This window comes from Cariama cristata, unplaced genomic scaffold, assembly GCF_000690535.1.
Source record: "Cariama cristata isolate BGI_N322 unplaced genomic scaffold, ASM69053v1 scaffold135, whole genome shotgun sequence".
NCBI lineage: Eukaryota > Metazoa > Chordata > Aves > Cariamiformes > Cariamidae > Cariama > Cariama cristata.
Genome location: NW_009616685.1, coordinates 1 through 16,808, shown reverse-complemented (window position 1 = coordinate 16,808; position 16,808 = coordinate 1). Strand labels below are relative to the sequence as shown.

At 39.2% G+C, this 16,808-nt stretch overlaps 1 protein-coding gene across 1 annotated transcript; it reads right to left on the bottom strand.

The window, feature by feature from the left end:
- Positions 1 to 336: 336 nt before the first annotated feature.
- On the bottom strand, positions 337 to 14,875 carry GFRAL (GDNF family receptor alpha like). Its single transcript, XM_009700239.1, has 7 exons — positions 14,831 to 14,875; positions 13,534 to 13,690; positions 6,374 to 6,526; positions 4,423 to 4,863; positions 3,671 to 3,727; positions 2,661 to 2,988; positions 337 to 604 (listed from the first exon to the last, which is right to left on the bottom strand). The coding sequence occupies exons 1-7, from the start codon at positions 14,873 to 14,875 to the stop codon at positions 337 to 339; spliced, it is 1,449 nt and encodes a 482-aa protein (XP_009698541.1).
- Positions 14,876 to 16,808: the final 1,933 nt, after the last annotated feature.

The window sequence follows — 16,808 nt, the reverse complement described above, 5'->3', positions numbered from 1 at the left end:
AAAACAGTGTATCGAAGTACAACATTAAGCCAACAAAAGGAAGGCTTTGGACTTTTCTAATCTGCATAATAGTATAGACCCCAGAAATTATTCTTTTATTGTTCTTCCGGCAAATTCATGTAACGAGGCATGTAGTCAATTTTATTGATTTACTACTAATATAAATATTTCCTAAAACCAGAGGAAAAAACTGTACATGCAATTTTTATTTGGATTTGGATTTAAAAAAACACAGATACAAATCTTCCTGAAATCAGTGGTAGCAAAGATATAGTAAAGATTTGGTGTAAGCCAGCATTTTAATACTCTTTAATTATTCTTTAAAATTTTTATGTGTTACTTACGTAACTCACTGAAGCAGGATTTGCTGTGAAGCATGTGATGAAAGAGCTTGCACAAAGATTGCTCCGCGGGAGACAAATTCTGACAGGTACACTCCATGTGCAGCATCGTGCCCCAGTTGCTAATGTAGGCTGCTTTGCAATCAGCATTTGCAGAACAGGGCATGTCATCCTTGATTAAAGTTTCAAGACAAGCTTCATCATCATAGCATTTTTTTGTTACATGTCTCCAACACTTTGACCGAAAAGTTGTGTATTTTTTCCTGGTGATAAAAAAAAAGAAGTATACAATGACAGTTTAAAAACTCTGTGGTTTCAGAAAAAGACATTTAAGGATCATCACAAAAAGAGAGTGTATTCCCAAGGTACCACTTAAGCCTTAAAAAGCACAATATTCAGTCATAGCTGGCCTAAATTCTGCTCTGATTTACACCTAATTGGTTTGAGTGAAATCTGCAAAATTGTAATTTGAGGAAATACTTGCTTTTACTGAAAAAGTTTTTGAGAAAAAGCAACTGTACTTCTAATCAGCACCTGTGGAGATTTTCCCAGAGTCCAGCAAAAATCAGTATGAATACCAACAATCTCAGATCCCCAGAGAAGAAGTGTGGATAGAAGAATTAGACCAGTCAGCACAATGAAACCACATCAGCTGCTGTTCTAGTGGATCAGTTTGTTTGGCAGTGTGAAGGAAGAAGGAATATTGAACTTATTTTACATAGATTAATATACATCCAATGCCAACACCTCATCCCCCCAAATGCTAACAAAATACAAAATGTCCAAGGCTCGGGAAAAATTAGAAGTAATTCAGTTGACCTTAAAGATTAATTGATAGTGGAGGTAAGTTATGAGAAGAATTAACTTGTTTCCCATCTCAATAATCTCAAATCATTTCAGTTTATTTTCTCTGAAGATAGAATAAAATTGGCCTTTAATGCACTATGTATGACAATAGAAAACATCTATTAAAAGTTAACTAAGAAATCTGTAGATAATAATTAGAAACCAATTTATCACTTACATTAAATATTAGGGGACAATAAAAGTAAACTGTTCTATATTGCACATTAATATATTAAAACATTTTTTCCTTAATTATAAAATTAGGTTATTAATTTACTGTTGATATTTTGTAGCTGTTACAAGCAAGTCACTTTCAAAAGCATGGACTGTTACAATACCGGTTAGGACGTAATTGTAAATATTTTTCATTACACAAGCGAAGGTTTCAAAGCAGATGCCACCTCTGTGCTGATGGAATTATTTTTATTCACCTCCTGTTTTATAGATATGGTTAGCCATAATTCACAGACTAATTTTGCTAATTATATCCACTTATTGTCAGAGCCAGGAAACATTAATGTTCCCAAAATAATGGGTAATTCAGCAAGTCTCCATTATGATATTATATGTGTACACATGCACATGCACACACATACATTTGTAGCCCAATTCTTCTTGACCTAAAAAGGGGCAATTCCCACTGACATCAGTCTGAATAGCCTGCACAGAACTGAAAGCGTCTCTTGGCTTCCTGGTTTGTTGACTGAAGGTTAATTTGAGCATAGTTTTGAGGTAAAAATCAGGTCTAATCCACAAGGGAACTGGTGACTACACTGAAAACGCAAGTGGGCCAATTGACCATCCACAAATGGTGGCAATTAAGTAGAACTATGAATATGGGCTAATCCTCTCGCCTGTTTTCTAAAAATAAAATCGAATCTGAAAACTATGTTACTCTTCATGAGTTTGGTGGTCTCTGCATGTTTCAGAGCAGATTTTTTTCAAGTATCAGTATGCTTGAGACGAAAAGAACAAGACAAAAGTTTTCTGAACAGGCCAAGTTGGTTGTATGGCCGTTGGGTACAAAGGGTCAGACTCTGCGGCGGAAGAGGTAATTACTTTAACCAAACAAACTTCATCCAGTCTGCTGCACAATTTATGCAAACTGCTAGAGGGCAAAGGTGCAGACTGGCAGGTGTTATCTAGAGAAAATCGTAATGAAAATATGCAACAGCACAGTTTGTCCAGCAGAACTGGTGTTAAGTGTCATGAAACAGGCAGAAGAAAAGCCCACACTAAATTCCAGACCTTTCTGAAAATGAACCTTTTTTGTTTACTTGTGAAATTACTTGTGGAATTACCAGAGTTGATGCAGACATCTGTGAAGATGTCAAACACAAGTGATGACACAGAGTAGATACAGTGCAGAAAGTAATTTTGTTATAAATGAGATATATGACATACATATAAAAATCGCTTGATTAAATCATTATTCAAAAGCACATTACTGGGCAAAATCTTTCTTCTACTTACCTGCACAATTCATTCTCTTCACACATGTGGATTACATTCAGACATGATGGAGGTGGAACTGCAGTAACTGCACAAGGCTTGCCATGGAGAAGTTCTTTGGCTCTGTGACAGGATTCATCAGGCTGGATACAATCACAAAATGTCATCATTTCGGCAACTTCAAAAGGCATATTTCGATAGAAGAACCTTATGGCTGCTTGACATTCTTCCGTGTTGCACTTCTTATTTACTGAGCAAACCTTAAGGTACAGGGACAACTGTTTGTTACATACTTCATCTTCAACACACTCCTTGTTCACATCCAAACAGGTTCGGTTTGCTGTGTATGCTAAAAAGAATAAGAGTTTTTAAAATGAAATAACAAGAAAACTTTTCTCAACTGTTGATTGGTAGTCATCCTGCCTGCAACATTCCTATTAAAAATAAGTTTGATTCCCAAAAACTCTGATCCAGCTCTTCCAGCATTGCTTTTTTTTAAGCCTGTTGTGTGATCTTCATACTTCTGCCCTCCACTACTTGGCCCTCATAAGCCAAGATAAATAGTAAGGGAGCAGAAAGTGGATACTGGCAAGATGGAAGTTTCTTCATGGTATGTAACAGTTTGTGGAAGCTAGTGGTTAGTGGATACCTGAAACTGCTGAAATCTCCAGCACATATATAATAAGTAATGGAGAAGAGAATATAAATGGCATTTCTGTGCTTTTAAAGCTAGTTTAGGTATTTCTAGCCTATGCTATAAACCTTCCAAAAAGATCTAGATAATTTTGACCCTAAAATGTTTAAGGGATAAGATTTCTCTCTGTGAATTTAACAGTATCAGGATTGTTACCTAACATTTTTGGATTCTTATCTACCCAATAGCTTAACTGAAAATATGTTGGATCTATTGACTTGCTGCTCTTTAGTAATTCGACTGAAAAGTATTCATTTTGACCTCAAGACACATTGTACACTATCTGAAAACAGAGCTAAAGTGAATTATTGGGTTTTATAAGTAAATTCAGACTTACCTTGTTTGGAGAGAGCAGATGAACTCCATTGTAATTTTGTTTCTGTACTAATATTGTCTAGAACAAAAAGACACGGATACAGGCATAAGCGATAAATCATGTCTTAGCTTAGTTTTTAACTTTAAAGTATTGGCTGTGTTGCTGGCATAGTGCTAATAGTAAAAATAAACAAGAATAAAACATATTAGCTTGACCAAATAGGATCTATCAGCTTGTAACAAACTCTAAAATCACTGTAGCATATATTCTTAAGTTTTGGGAGGAAAGCACAGTTTATCAGTGGCTTCTGATAACATTCTCTACATAATTATAGATCCTGTGAGCTCAAGAAGAGCTTTTAGAGCTCTCAGCACAGTATAAATTCAGATTTCTTGTGAAGAAATAAAGACCAGAGGCCTTAATGTGTTCATCAGTGCACTCAGTTTTCAAGCTCCACTGCTTGTCATGATCTAAAGTCAAGGCAGGCGCTTAGAAAATTATTCTTATTGGTCTTATATAGTTTCTAGTTGTAGTGTAATACTAAAAGGGACTGATTTGGATCAGGTTGTATCAAACTAACACATTGAAGGATACTAGTATTTGCATTCAGACTATCATTTTGCTATCAAATTATTCATTTGCATCTAAATAAGCCTCTTAAAACTACCCTGTTTCCAATGTTAAACTGCAAATGATTAAGAAAACCTTTTTCACAGACTTGTGCACACTACTGTTATGTATGAAAGCATTCAGCCTGCTGGAATACCACTAACCTGCGTCAATATCCTGATTTTTCTCATCACCAACATTATCATCATTGTCATCGTAATCATCATCATTTTCACTGACTGCTGAAGCTTGGCTCTCTTGAGAGTATTGTAAACATGGGTTGTTGAATATTCCCTTCCATATTTTAACACATCTCATCTGCAGTGGCTCTGAGCACTTGCACTCTCCCAGCACTGTTTTCCTCAGTTCTTTCCACGCTGATGAACACTCCTTGTTGACCATCGGGTGCTTGCATTTTGCCGCGTCTACCTGGCATGCTCGCTGGAAGGTCTTATACACCAAAAAGCAGGAAGGGTCTTCTCGACAGCGTTGTTTCGCAATACTGCAGTTATTCTCTAAATCTTCTGGGTGTCTTTGGTTTTTGGGGTTTCTGTGTTGCCTAAAACTCAGTTCAGTACCTGATCTTAAGGAAGTTCCCAAATATTCTGTACAAATAGGTACAAACAGAGATATAAATCAAATGGAAGATGGAGCATCATCGCTGGTCAGCTCAAAACCAACTCAGGAAAAAGACAATTGTCTTAATGCAATGAAATTAATGAAACAGCCCTAGTTTCATTCTGAGCGGTATGTAAATACATCGTAATTTCAGAGCCTTGCAGACTAATGAATCTTCCTCATGCTCACTGTGTCCTGGTAGCTATATAATACAGTCTACTTCATCAATTCAGCTGCTAACAGTATATGAGAAACCATCACTAAAATTACTGCATAAAGGGATTCATCTCATATAATTTTAACCACCTACAGATTGGACATGTAATAGATTATCATCTTAATTCAACGCATAATTTGTAAAGAGAGAATGGCAATTCCAGAGTGTGGTTCATTCATTACCTAAAACAGTCATTTAAGTCAGACAGTGAGAATTACTGCTGAAAGTATCTACCAACACCATAAGCTATCATCTGTAGGTAAAACCGACACTAGTGTAACTCCATCCAAATTTTTTGCTGTATTGGTGAGAAATGTGATCGTGATCAGCAAAAAATATAAAATTACATCATTTTGCTAGAAGCAAAAGCAAAAAGTTCCAATGACATCAACATCAGGTTTTAGATACCCACTCTTCCTGTTTGGGGCAAGGAGCAACAGATCAGGATGCTCTGCAATAATGCCATATATCCTACTACTATACGATGTACGCTGATTGATGTCAGTAGGGAGTGATGGATCAGCACTGGGAATCAACCTTAGGGCTTGCTTTCCAGACTCTTATTCACTGGCTGATTTTACCTCTCTTATGTCGGTTTTGCTAGTCATTACTCCAGGAGACATTGCATCAGAAACTGCAAGCCTTTCACGTACCAAGTAATTCTCAATTACAGAGAGAGGATTTCTGAAGGGAAAAGAGTTCTCAGAATAACAAAAAAACAATTTAAAGGAGCTGTGCCCATAGATTATAATAAAATTTTTAAAAAGACACATTTTATATATTATATACAGCTTTATGAAGGTAGTAACTGTGTTTTCCACATCCAGCAACCTCTCCTAGATGTAGCGAAGATGCTCCTGTAACACAATGTGACACAACTGTGCATCCCCATTCACTCACACTCCCATTCACAAGGTGGCTGGATGTGGCTCTCTATACATAACATAGATCCAGTGGTGTTCGAGCCTCATTAGGCAACAAGTAGCCTGCAACACACTTCGTATTTTCACACTTGCTTTCCACTGGATTGAGCAAGAGCTTTAGAAACTATTTTAATTTTTCACATGCCCTTTATTGGTTTTATTTATTTTAAAGCAGATATGGCATTGCTTTCCTATGGAGGTTGGAGTGTGAATATCAAGGAAAAAACCAAAACTATATTTTGGGGGAATTATCAGATTTGAGAAATATGCAAAGAAACTTGAATCCAGTTAAAATGAGTGTTAAAAATTTATATATTTCTTTTTGCTCTTCATAATTAAAACTTTATATTTAGTTACCTTTATTAATGCTGCACTGTTTCGCAAGCAAAGTCGTGATGCTACAGAAATTATCTGTAGTGCAGAGACAGTTTTTAAATTCTGGGTATTCGTCAGCCAGGACCTGGATGATTCTATTACATCCAATAGTGTCTTCTGCCTTGCATCTATTACCTAGAACTCACCATTAAAATTATAATGTTATTAATGTTTATGAAAGCTTAAGTGATATGGTTACATAAAACAATTAAATTGAAGCACAAGAATAATATGTTTTGCCAAGAGAAGATGGTTTGAACTTAGTTTTGTTTGAAAGTCTGTCATGATTTACAGATTTTAAATAATATTCAGAGTGACATAATAAAGTTGTGGGTACGATATTGCCTTCTTTTATTTGATCTGACCCATTGCGCTGGTTTTGACTGGGATAGAGTTAATTTTTTCATAGCTGGTATAGTGCCGTGTTTTGGATTTGTGCTGAAAACAGTGTTGGGAACACAGGGATGTTTCAGTTATTGCTGAGCAGGGCTTACCCAGAGTCAAGGCCTCTTCTGCCTCTCACTCCACCAGCGAGTCGTCTGGGGGGACAAAAGGAGTTTGGAGGGGACACAGTCGGGACGGCTGACCTCAATGATCCAAGGGATATCCCAAACCACGTGACATCATGCTCAGCAATATAAAACTGGGGGAAGGAGAAGGAGGTGGGGGAACATTCAGAGTGATGGTGTTTGTGTTCCCAAGTCACCATTATGTGTGATGGAGCCCTGCTTTCCTGGTGATGGCTGAACACCTGCCTGCCCATGAGGAGTGAGGAATGAATTCTCTGTTTTGCTTTGCTGGTGTGCACAGCTTTTGCTTTACCTATGAAACTTTCTTTATCTCAACTCATGGGTTTTCTCACTTTCACTCTTCTGATTCTCTCCCCCATCCCACCGGGGGGAAGGAGCAAGAGGCTGTGGGGTGCTTAGTTGCTAGTTGGGGTTAAACCACGACACCCATTACCAGAATGTCTGTTCTCATTTCTGAAGTACATAAAACCTTAAACTCATACCTTTTATTGTAGGTAAATGAGGCACAGAGACCAAACTAAAAAGGTGCACAGGAGTCAAGGGGCACATCCTGAACAAGGGGCACTGAGACATTCATCTTGGTCCTGTGTAGAAATGAGGTGCCCAGTACAGGGACAGGAATTCACAGTGCAGGCTAAGGTACTGCCACGTAATGGAGTAAGGGAGGGGATGTAGGAGGGCAGGTGCAGTCCCGTGATAATGGCTATGCTAACCCCATGCGGGGAGATATCAGCTCTGGTTTAGATCCCTCACTCACGTGAAGATGGCACAAGCCTACAAATGCCTGGCCATTTGGATATGCCCTTGGACTGCTACTCTATAGAACAACATCACTGCCTAAGTTTGGCAGTGGCAACAAATTTAAAGTAGTCCAAGAATATTCTGATTTTTAAATTTTTTATAATAAAAATAAGGGAGAAGTTAACATAAAAAAAAAAAAATTGCAGAAGCCTTAGGTTCCCAGTCCAGTTTCAAGCCCTTTGCTTGCCTGTGCACTTGGACTCCATGGCAAATATACTCACAAAGGCTGTCAGGTCATATTTTCCTTGTATGCGTAGTTAAAATAAAGAGCATGTGCTAGTTTGTGGTACAAAGGTAAAACAATTAACCCTCTACTTTATGGATGAAAAGGTTTTAAAATTATTTTATTAGTTATTATTGCTGAAGAAAGTTAGAATTTGCTTAAGAAAGTTACCTAAGAAGTAATTTAATACAATTTAACAAAGTTTTATTTTGTGAAAGTCATGGTCTACCTTGTCAAAACAAGTATTCAGATCCCTAAACCAGCACATTTCCTCTCTTCACCTGATAGATACTAAGTGTCTCACAATATGTAAGATAAGGAGTATGTGGCTCACAAGATCCAGGCTGCTCACAGGGCAGCACGAGGATCAGTTTTAATCTACTGAGCACATATGCTATTGTCTCTGCCCTGTCAATGGCGATGTCTGGCCTCCTGCCTTGCGCCTTCCCTGATGACTAGTGTGGAGCAGCAGAGACCATGTGCTCTAGTAAAACTGCAAAGCCAGCAGTCATATGTCACTGCCACCATGGACAAACTTTAATGTAATTAGAATTTTAACATCATTTATATGTTGTCAACACAAATGGAAAAGGAAGGCAGTCTAGGCGAAGACCTGCAAGAGGAAACACTGCATTTTGCCTGTGCCTGAAGGAATGAGTATCAGCTATTCCAGTGCACATATCCCCATCCTGTTACTCTAAAATCCTTTTTCCAAACAGTGTCTGCATTGCTCTTTCTCCAGTTGCTATTGCTGACTGAGGAGGGTTTGGGAATGTATTAAAATGTGCCCTGTCACAGTCCAGAAAAGAGCTACAGTTCCCAACCTTGCTTCCACTTCACCTCTTGTATCAGCAAAGGAGGAGGTGATGGTGCACAGACTGGCCTGTATCTCTCCAATCCCATCTCCAACTTGCCTTCTGCGTTTTCAGAAGTAGGGCACGACCCTGACCCTTAGCCCTCACATTTCATTCTTTTTCCAGTACCCAAGGAGCTCAGGAGCTTTACTGAAGGTCATAGACATAGGGCATTCCTTGATGATAAAAATAGAATGGAAAGGATGTGGTGACATTGGAACTGTGGAGGCCCATGGAGGTGGGTGAGTGGATATTCTACTCTGTATTTTATCAAGTGAGTAAGGGATCATAAAAGAGTTTCAGGAGATAATTTCAGGAGGATAAATTCCAGGGGTAGAAAAAAGGCAACAAAAATCAGGAGGGGCTTGTGTAAAAATGAGCTAATTTACAAAATTTATGACTGTCTTCTTCAAAGTCCTGAGGATACTTCAAGGGTGGAGGTGAGTAGAGGTAGGAGAATAAGAAACACAAATCCTGGTCTATTTTATGCAACACCCCAGCCTCACTTAGCTCATTTGTCTTCATGACTCTAACAAGTTGTGGTTAGGAGTCAGGTACAGGGGCTGTGGTCAGGGTGGCCCTGTGTGCTGTGAACACGCTGCGCCGAATCACTGCAGCTGACAACCAGGGGCTGAGAGGTAGGTTGTGGGGCTATGAACACACAAAGGGCATAGACAGAATGAGGAAACACATCAGATTTATGGGGTTCCCTTGCCTGGCCTCTTGAAAGCTGTGTAGAAATAACCTATTATCAGTATTGGTCTGTTTGTACACTGTGTTGATTCAGCTGTGATGAACAGCAGAAAATATTTTATTGCTGGTTTTCAATTATTGTTGCTTTACCAATTATTAGTTCTAGGTAATATATTTTACCTTATACATATGCTTCCGAGGCATTTACAAAAAATGCTCTCTGACCTAATGCTTGGCAGCCATTAGTCATAATTTGATTTATTTATATGTTCATAGGACCACAGATAGAAGCATGACAGAGTAGAAGCTGACATTTCCAGGCTGATAGTCTCTGTTCTTGTACAGTCAGCTCTTCGGTCATCTCAGTGGGAATTGCATCTGAAGACTGCAGAGGAAAGTACTGGATTTTCCCCTCTAGTACCAGTGAGACCACATCTGGAATGTTGTGTCCAGTGCTGGGCTCCTGAGGACAAAAGCAGGTTGGAGCGAGTTCAGAGAAGGCCACAAAGATGATCCGAGGGCTGCAGCACTTCTGCCGCGAGGACAGGCTGAGAGAGTTGGGGTTGTTCAGCCTGGAGAAGAGCAGTCTCTGGGCAGACCTTAGAGCAACCTTCCCGTACATAAAGGGGCCGACAAGAAAGCTGGGAGGGACTTTTTACAAGGGCATGGAGTGATAGGACAAGGAGCAATGTCTTTAAAGTGGAAGAAGGAAGATTTAGATGAGATATGAGGAAGAAATTCTTCACGGTGAGGGTCGTGAGGCAGTGGCAGAGGTTGCCCAGAGAAGCTGTGACTGTCCCATCCCTGGAAGTGTTCAAGGCCAGGTTGGATGGGGCTTTGAGCAACCTGGTGTGGTGGAAGGTGTCCCTGCCCATGGCAGGGGGGGCTGGAACTGGGTGATCTTTAAGGTCCCTTCCAACCAAACCATTCTGTGATTCTATGAAGAGGGACATGGGCATAATGGAGTGTGAATAATGGACTGAAGCACCTGTCCTACAAGGAGAGACTAAAAGAGCTGGGTTTGTTTAGCCTAGAGAGAAGGTTCAAGGGTGTACCAATACACATATCTGTGTATATAAATACCTGATGGGAGGGGAGCGAATAAGGCAGGGACAGACTCCTCTCTGATATCCAGTGGCAGGACAAGAGGTACAAACTGAAGTACAAGAAATTCCATTTAAAGGTTAGAAAAAACTTTTTTTAATGTGACAGTGGTCTAACAGCAGAGTTATTGAACTGATCCCACAGAGTAGGAATGTAATTATCATTTGTAGTTAGCTTTTCATAAAGAAACTATCAAAAGGAATATTTGCCCCATTGCCTATTGCCACCAACTAATGTGTTTGTGCTCAGCACTGAAGGGCCTTTTCCATTCCTACAGCTCGTCCATGAAGTTTTTAGCCTTGCACATGTAGAGTCTTCTTGACAGACAGTATAATGTTATTCTTACTAATAATGCTGCTGGTAGATTTTCTGTCACTGTTTCTGTGGGCTGTCTGAGAGCTGTCTGACTGTGGGTTTACACTCTCTGGGGTCATGGCACCTAATAAGCACATTTAGAATAATTTGTCGTAGACCCAGCGCAATATCTAATGCTGGAGAGTCCTTGCCAAAGGCTGTTATCCTAAGGAAATATATAAATGCAAAACCAAACAAGCAATCACAAGAAAAATTTATTTTCAGAAGGTTTCTCTGACCCAGTTACAAATACCCTTCATATCAGTGAATAAGCACATAGGACAATAAGTGAGAGAAATGGCAGATTATGGGACAATGGAATAAATCCAAAGGGCAGACCACAGGAGTCATCATGCTGGCTCACTTCATCTGGTTGCAGGGTATGTTGAGGAATAGGCTACAGTACAAATCTTGATCTTTATGTCAAGTAGTCTTCATGCTAATGTCTTTGTGAATGATGTGATAGAAGCAAATTCAACTTCTAATTTGGGGAAGAGGTTTGGTTCTAGACAGCTCATCTTTAGGTCACTGTCTTGAGCTTGAAAGTACTGCATATTCCAATATTTTTTTTCAAAAAACAGCCATGTCTTTTGAAACTGTTCCACTTCACATAAAATATTTAAAAACTCAATAGAACATGGGCTGAAACCCAGTTCCTTTGGGGACAGTTGTTACCATTAGGTTATCATGTATTTTTCATTTACTCAGTTCTTAAAAGTATTCAGACGTTCTATGCAAAGCAGATACATGTCCAGAACAGGACACACTAAGAAGGACCTCTCAGAATTTTCTACTCTAATTGTTTTAAATACTTGAGATGCTTGGGTTCAAATCTCTGCAACAAATCAGAAGCATTCAGATAGCTCACATTGTAGGTGAATATTCTAGCGATGGGCTATTGCCCATGAAGTCAGGCAGCACCTTCTGCTGCCTCGCTTCCCACACAGACCAAACATGACACTGGGTCCTGACATCAAGACAGACAGAGGGACATTCACTTTATCAACTCTGCTGCAGTTGAGGCTCAGAACAGATTATGGCATCAGGACATGGCTGGTTTTGTTCAAATACTGTCAATATAAGGAGAATGGAGGTTTCCATGGAGATATAGATAATTGCTAGAAATGGTAGTTATGTACCTAAATACCCTTGGCTGCATTAATGAACAGGACCAAAGCATGGGCTAGGCTAATGGCAAGCGGCTGTGTCTATACTGCTGCATTTTTGCGTGGTACCTGGTCTGGACCAAGCCAGATAGATTGTGAAGATAGCATGGGCCTGGAGTCACTCCCAAAAGGTAGCTTTATGCAGCCAGTGTAGGGGTAACATGATTAGTTGTCTGGATACATGCTGCCCCATGACAGTTGAACTCTGCGCCAGAAAATAGTCCCTGGACCATTTTATTTGCCAGTAGTGATGTAGTCTTGGCCGATCAAGGCCTTGACATTTATCAGTCAACAAAGTCGTGATTATTAGCTTGGTCTAATGACACTACCACACTGTACTGCCATTCTTCTTCTCCCTTCCATATTCACAGCACCTGGCAAGTGAATACTCAACATTTAACAGCAGGGAGGGATTGGAGGGATTTAAAGAAAGCGACAGAAAGTGACCAATACCCAAGATTTGTTCAAGAAGATAATAGACCTTTGGGGAAAGGAATATTTTCATCTGAACAACAACAGAGATTAGGATGAGTTTCAGATCAAACTTCTAATACCTGGTCTACCCCCACTTAAAACATACCTCACTTGGAAACGATGTACCGAGCATTGCAAGTGCTTTAAACAGAGACAGAGACTGATTTTCTGCTTTCATTGATGTGAGAATCTAACAATTCAAGGAGGCTTAGTCACATCGTAACCTGCACTTTACCATACCATCATTCCATGCAAGTGAATCAATCTGACTTGTAGGTACTATTCACTAAATAAATACAATATGCCTCCCTACAACACAAATTTCTTTGAAGCATACTTTATTTGATTTGTTTCTTATTCTAAAACAATATTTGAAAATTACTCTAAGTAACTACTACATTGTTTTGGGTAATGTACGAGATCATAAAATCATAGAATCATAGAATAGTTTGGTTGGAAGGGACCTTAAAGATCACCCAGTTCCAACCCCCCTGCCATGGGCAGGGACACCTTCCACCAGACCAGGTTGCTCAAAGCCCCATCCAACCTGGCCTTGAACACTTCCAGGGATGGGGCAAATCAACTCCTCTGAATTATGGAAAACAAGGTTGGAACTTTTCCCCAGCTGCATGCTGGCTTTGTTTAACAGGATCCCACAAGAGCATATTTCTACTGAATTCAGACTTCTTGAGTTAGTTCAGGCTCTGACTTTGTTCATAGTCCAGAAATTTCATTTATCACCTTGTTGAAGAGACAGTGTGACTGTTACTGAATATAGTACTAGCCATTGCCAAGGATTCCAGAAGTTGACTGTCTTTTGCCATCATTTTCTCTTTGAAATCTCACTGATTTCATTCAGTTACAACAGCAATATTATGATAAACTATGAATATGAAACCATTCAGCAATTCAAAATAAAGCTGTGTAGACCAAAAAGAATTACCTGAAATATTGCAGACATCTTCAACAACATTCCAGACACTCTCACATCCATTTGCAGCATTTATACATTGCTCCCTCAAGTGCAGACAGTCAGTAGTCTGGGCAGTAGATATACTTGTGAAGTACATGAACAACACTGTGAAAACAGCATATAATGACTATTTAACACAATAGATATTGTGTTGACCTTTTTTCATTTACCCTTAGATTATAACAATATGATTTACTGTAGTTTATCTGTAGATTAAATTTTTCTACTAAGTTACTTTTTAACAGAATAAAACTGTTCCCCAGTTTCACAACTGGAAAATTAAATTTGAATTTTCAAAGTTGCAGAGTGGCATATTTTGTGTTGGTTTTACCCCAGTATTATAACATCAACCTTAGCTATACATGACATCAGTCTATAGATATATTAGAAATCACTGCAGTTCTGAGATCCATAATAAATTATAGAAACGAAGATAGTATACAATTCAGAGGAAATAGCATTTTATTTGGACTGCAATTTCATCAAGCTAGAGACTACATAGGAATTCCTATGAATAGACTATGTGAAAGAGATTTGACAGCTACGCAACTGTTTGATAATAAAGGAGATTTTATTTCCTAATACAGTACTCTCCACCCTCTTTGTTTTTACTTCACAGAAGCATCATTTCTTGAAAGCAATCCCCACATTTATGTCTTTATCTGCTTCCCTGAGTGCCCTGAACCTAAAGGTCAGGTTAATTACATTACAAAAGTTCTGAAACTGAAGACTTATATGGAGGTTTCAAGGTAAAGAATTTTAAATCAGCACCACCTCTGGCTTAGCAGTAGAAAATTAAATTGCCTTGCTAAGAAAAGACATATCAGTTGGGGTTTGGCTCTTTCATCAACATTCCCATGGTAAAGTCTAATCTGTAACCATGTGTCTTAATTTTCTACAAAATTAAGTTCCAGACACTGATTTCAGGCCTTATCAAACCAGCTGCTGAACACCTGGTAGGAGTGTTTTCCTTAGGTACTGAAGGACACAGCATCTCCCAGACCAAGCCTCCTTTTGCCTTATGTTCAGGTAAGTTCATATGGAATTTGAGGAACTTCCAGCTCTGTTTAATTCCTTAAGCATCACCTGCAAGAGGCATGAAATATTCCCTCAGGACTTGTCCAGACCCTATCCAGAGACATTAAATATTTCCAATGATACATTTGAGAAATAAGAAATTAAATATCAAATATCACTCTTAATAATCTTAATCTAAGAGACACTGCTGTTTACAGGTGATGCCATCCCTTCTGGAAATGATGCTTACCTGTGCTATAATAGTGCTGCTGTCAGGAACAATTTCTGGATGCATGTTGATAAAAATGAAGCAACATTTAATACTTTATAACTGACAGGTGCAATAGCATCTAGTGTGCCCACAGAAGAGGCTACTTATGCTTCTTATAGCTGGTGCTAATCCTTCCCCAGTGGTGCATATTCCTGCCAGTTCTCAGATCTATGCAGGGTTGGTTGTGATTTCAGTGACTGCTAACCTGAAACACTTTTTTAGGCTGTGCCTTTTGGTCAGCCTGAAAGACTGAAATATTGACTGAAATTGATAGAAACGGCTCCTGCCACTTGACATTGAGGAATATGCAGCTGGTGAATCCACAGGGACAATATTGGCTCATTATGACAATATTTTAGTCCTGCGACTGTCTCCAAAAGTTTTTTCTAATTGTGAAATTACTCACTATTTACTCAGAGGAGAGAGAAAAAAAAGTTGCCAAATACCTTACAAGTGAAAATGACTGTATATATAAAACAATACAAAATCACAAACCCAGGAACTTTTTAGGAAAAGGTATTTTCCTGGATGAGCATTTACTTATTTTGTAGGTCCTAACACAACAGATGATTTATGCACCTGATTAGGAACCGCGACACAAAGACTCTGTGCTGTCTCCCTCCTGCTAAGAGAGCTTTTGAGAACCAGTGGCTGCAAATGAACAGTCAAAGTAGGACTGATTGAGCAGCCAATTAGCAGCTCCTGCTTCTTTGCAAGGAATATTCCAGAGCATTTTAATTTCAAACCCACCTGGAAACTGTGCTCACAAAAAGGAGGAGATGCTTTTGCAAGAAAAAAAAACCCAAACAAACCCAACCAGAGCCAAGTGGCATAATCTATGATTGAAGCTAATCCGATCTAAGAAAGGGCTGCTCTAGATCTAATGATGAATTATGGATGGGTCTTTTGTTTCCTTAGTAGTACACAGGGGATATACTGTCACAAGCTTACATGAAAAAAACTGATCTATATGATTTTAGAATCCAGTGCACTGTAACTTATACAATCGCTTAGATTAACAGGTATCACGTCAGTCATTCACTTGAGTTCAGGGCATCTAAGAGTTAGTTTGTAGCTCAAACTTTTAGAGGGATCCATTTTGACATGAAGACAAGTAAATTTAGTTTTCTACAGGTGTCTGTATTTTTGTACAGGTGTCTATTGATTCACTAGGTAGGCATAAAATTCCCTGTTCTGAAGAATTTCATGTCCAAAGTGAAAAGGGGAGGAAAAAAAGGACATTTTAACACCTTCATTTTGCAGACTGGGAACCGAGGAAGGGAGGAATTACAGCATCTCTCCCAAGATTCCAGAATTATTATCTGGTAGATAATAGCGAATAATGGGAAAGCAAGCTGTGGTTTCTATCCCATTGCAAAAGCAGCAAGACTGCTAGCTTCAAAGGAGAAAGGCAACCTATAGTTGAGTATAGTTTCAATATAGTTGAAAAGTGATAAAGGACAACTTTATTCTAAAAAAACCTCGGGCAGAACTACCTACAGAGTGTTTTTAACAGTAGAATATGAGTTTATGCTGGTGGGATGTTAAAGAGAGAAGCAGCACATATACAATATGTAGAGAGGTGAAAAGGAGAATAAAAGAAATTAAAATATACTTGTCTCTTAGTATTCTCTTCTACCAAATCCTTCTGTACCAGCTTTGTGGATTCTCCGTTTTTCTCTATTCATACACAAAGGGAAATATCACTGCCAGCACTAGATGCTTTCCACTTAACAAACAAGTGGCTGTTTATTTAGAGAAGGCATCCCATTTGTGGGTCTCTTTGCCGGTTCAACTTCTTATCACTGCTGGCCCTGCTATCTTGCCTTACCTCTCGCTTCAGGCTTGCTACCCAGAGCCGGGCTGAAGTCTGTGCCAAGCCGCAGGGCCCGGACGTCGCACACCGGTGCGAACCTCCGGCAGGTACCGGCTTGCTCCCCCCTCCCCCCCGCCTTGA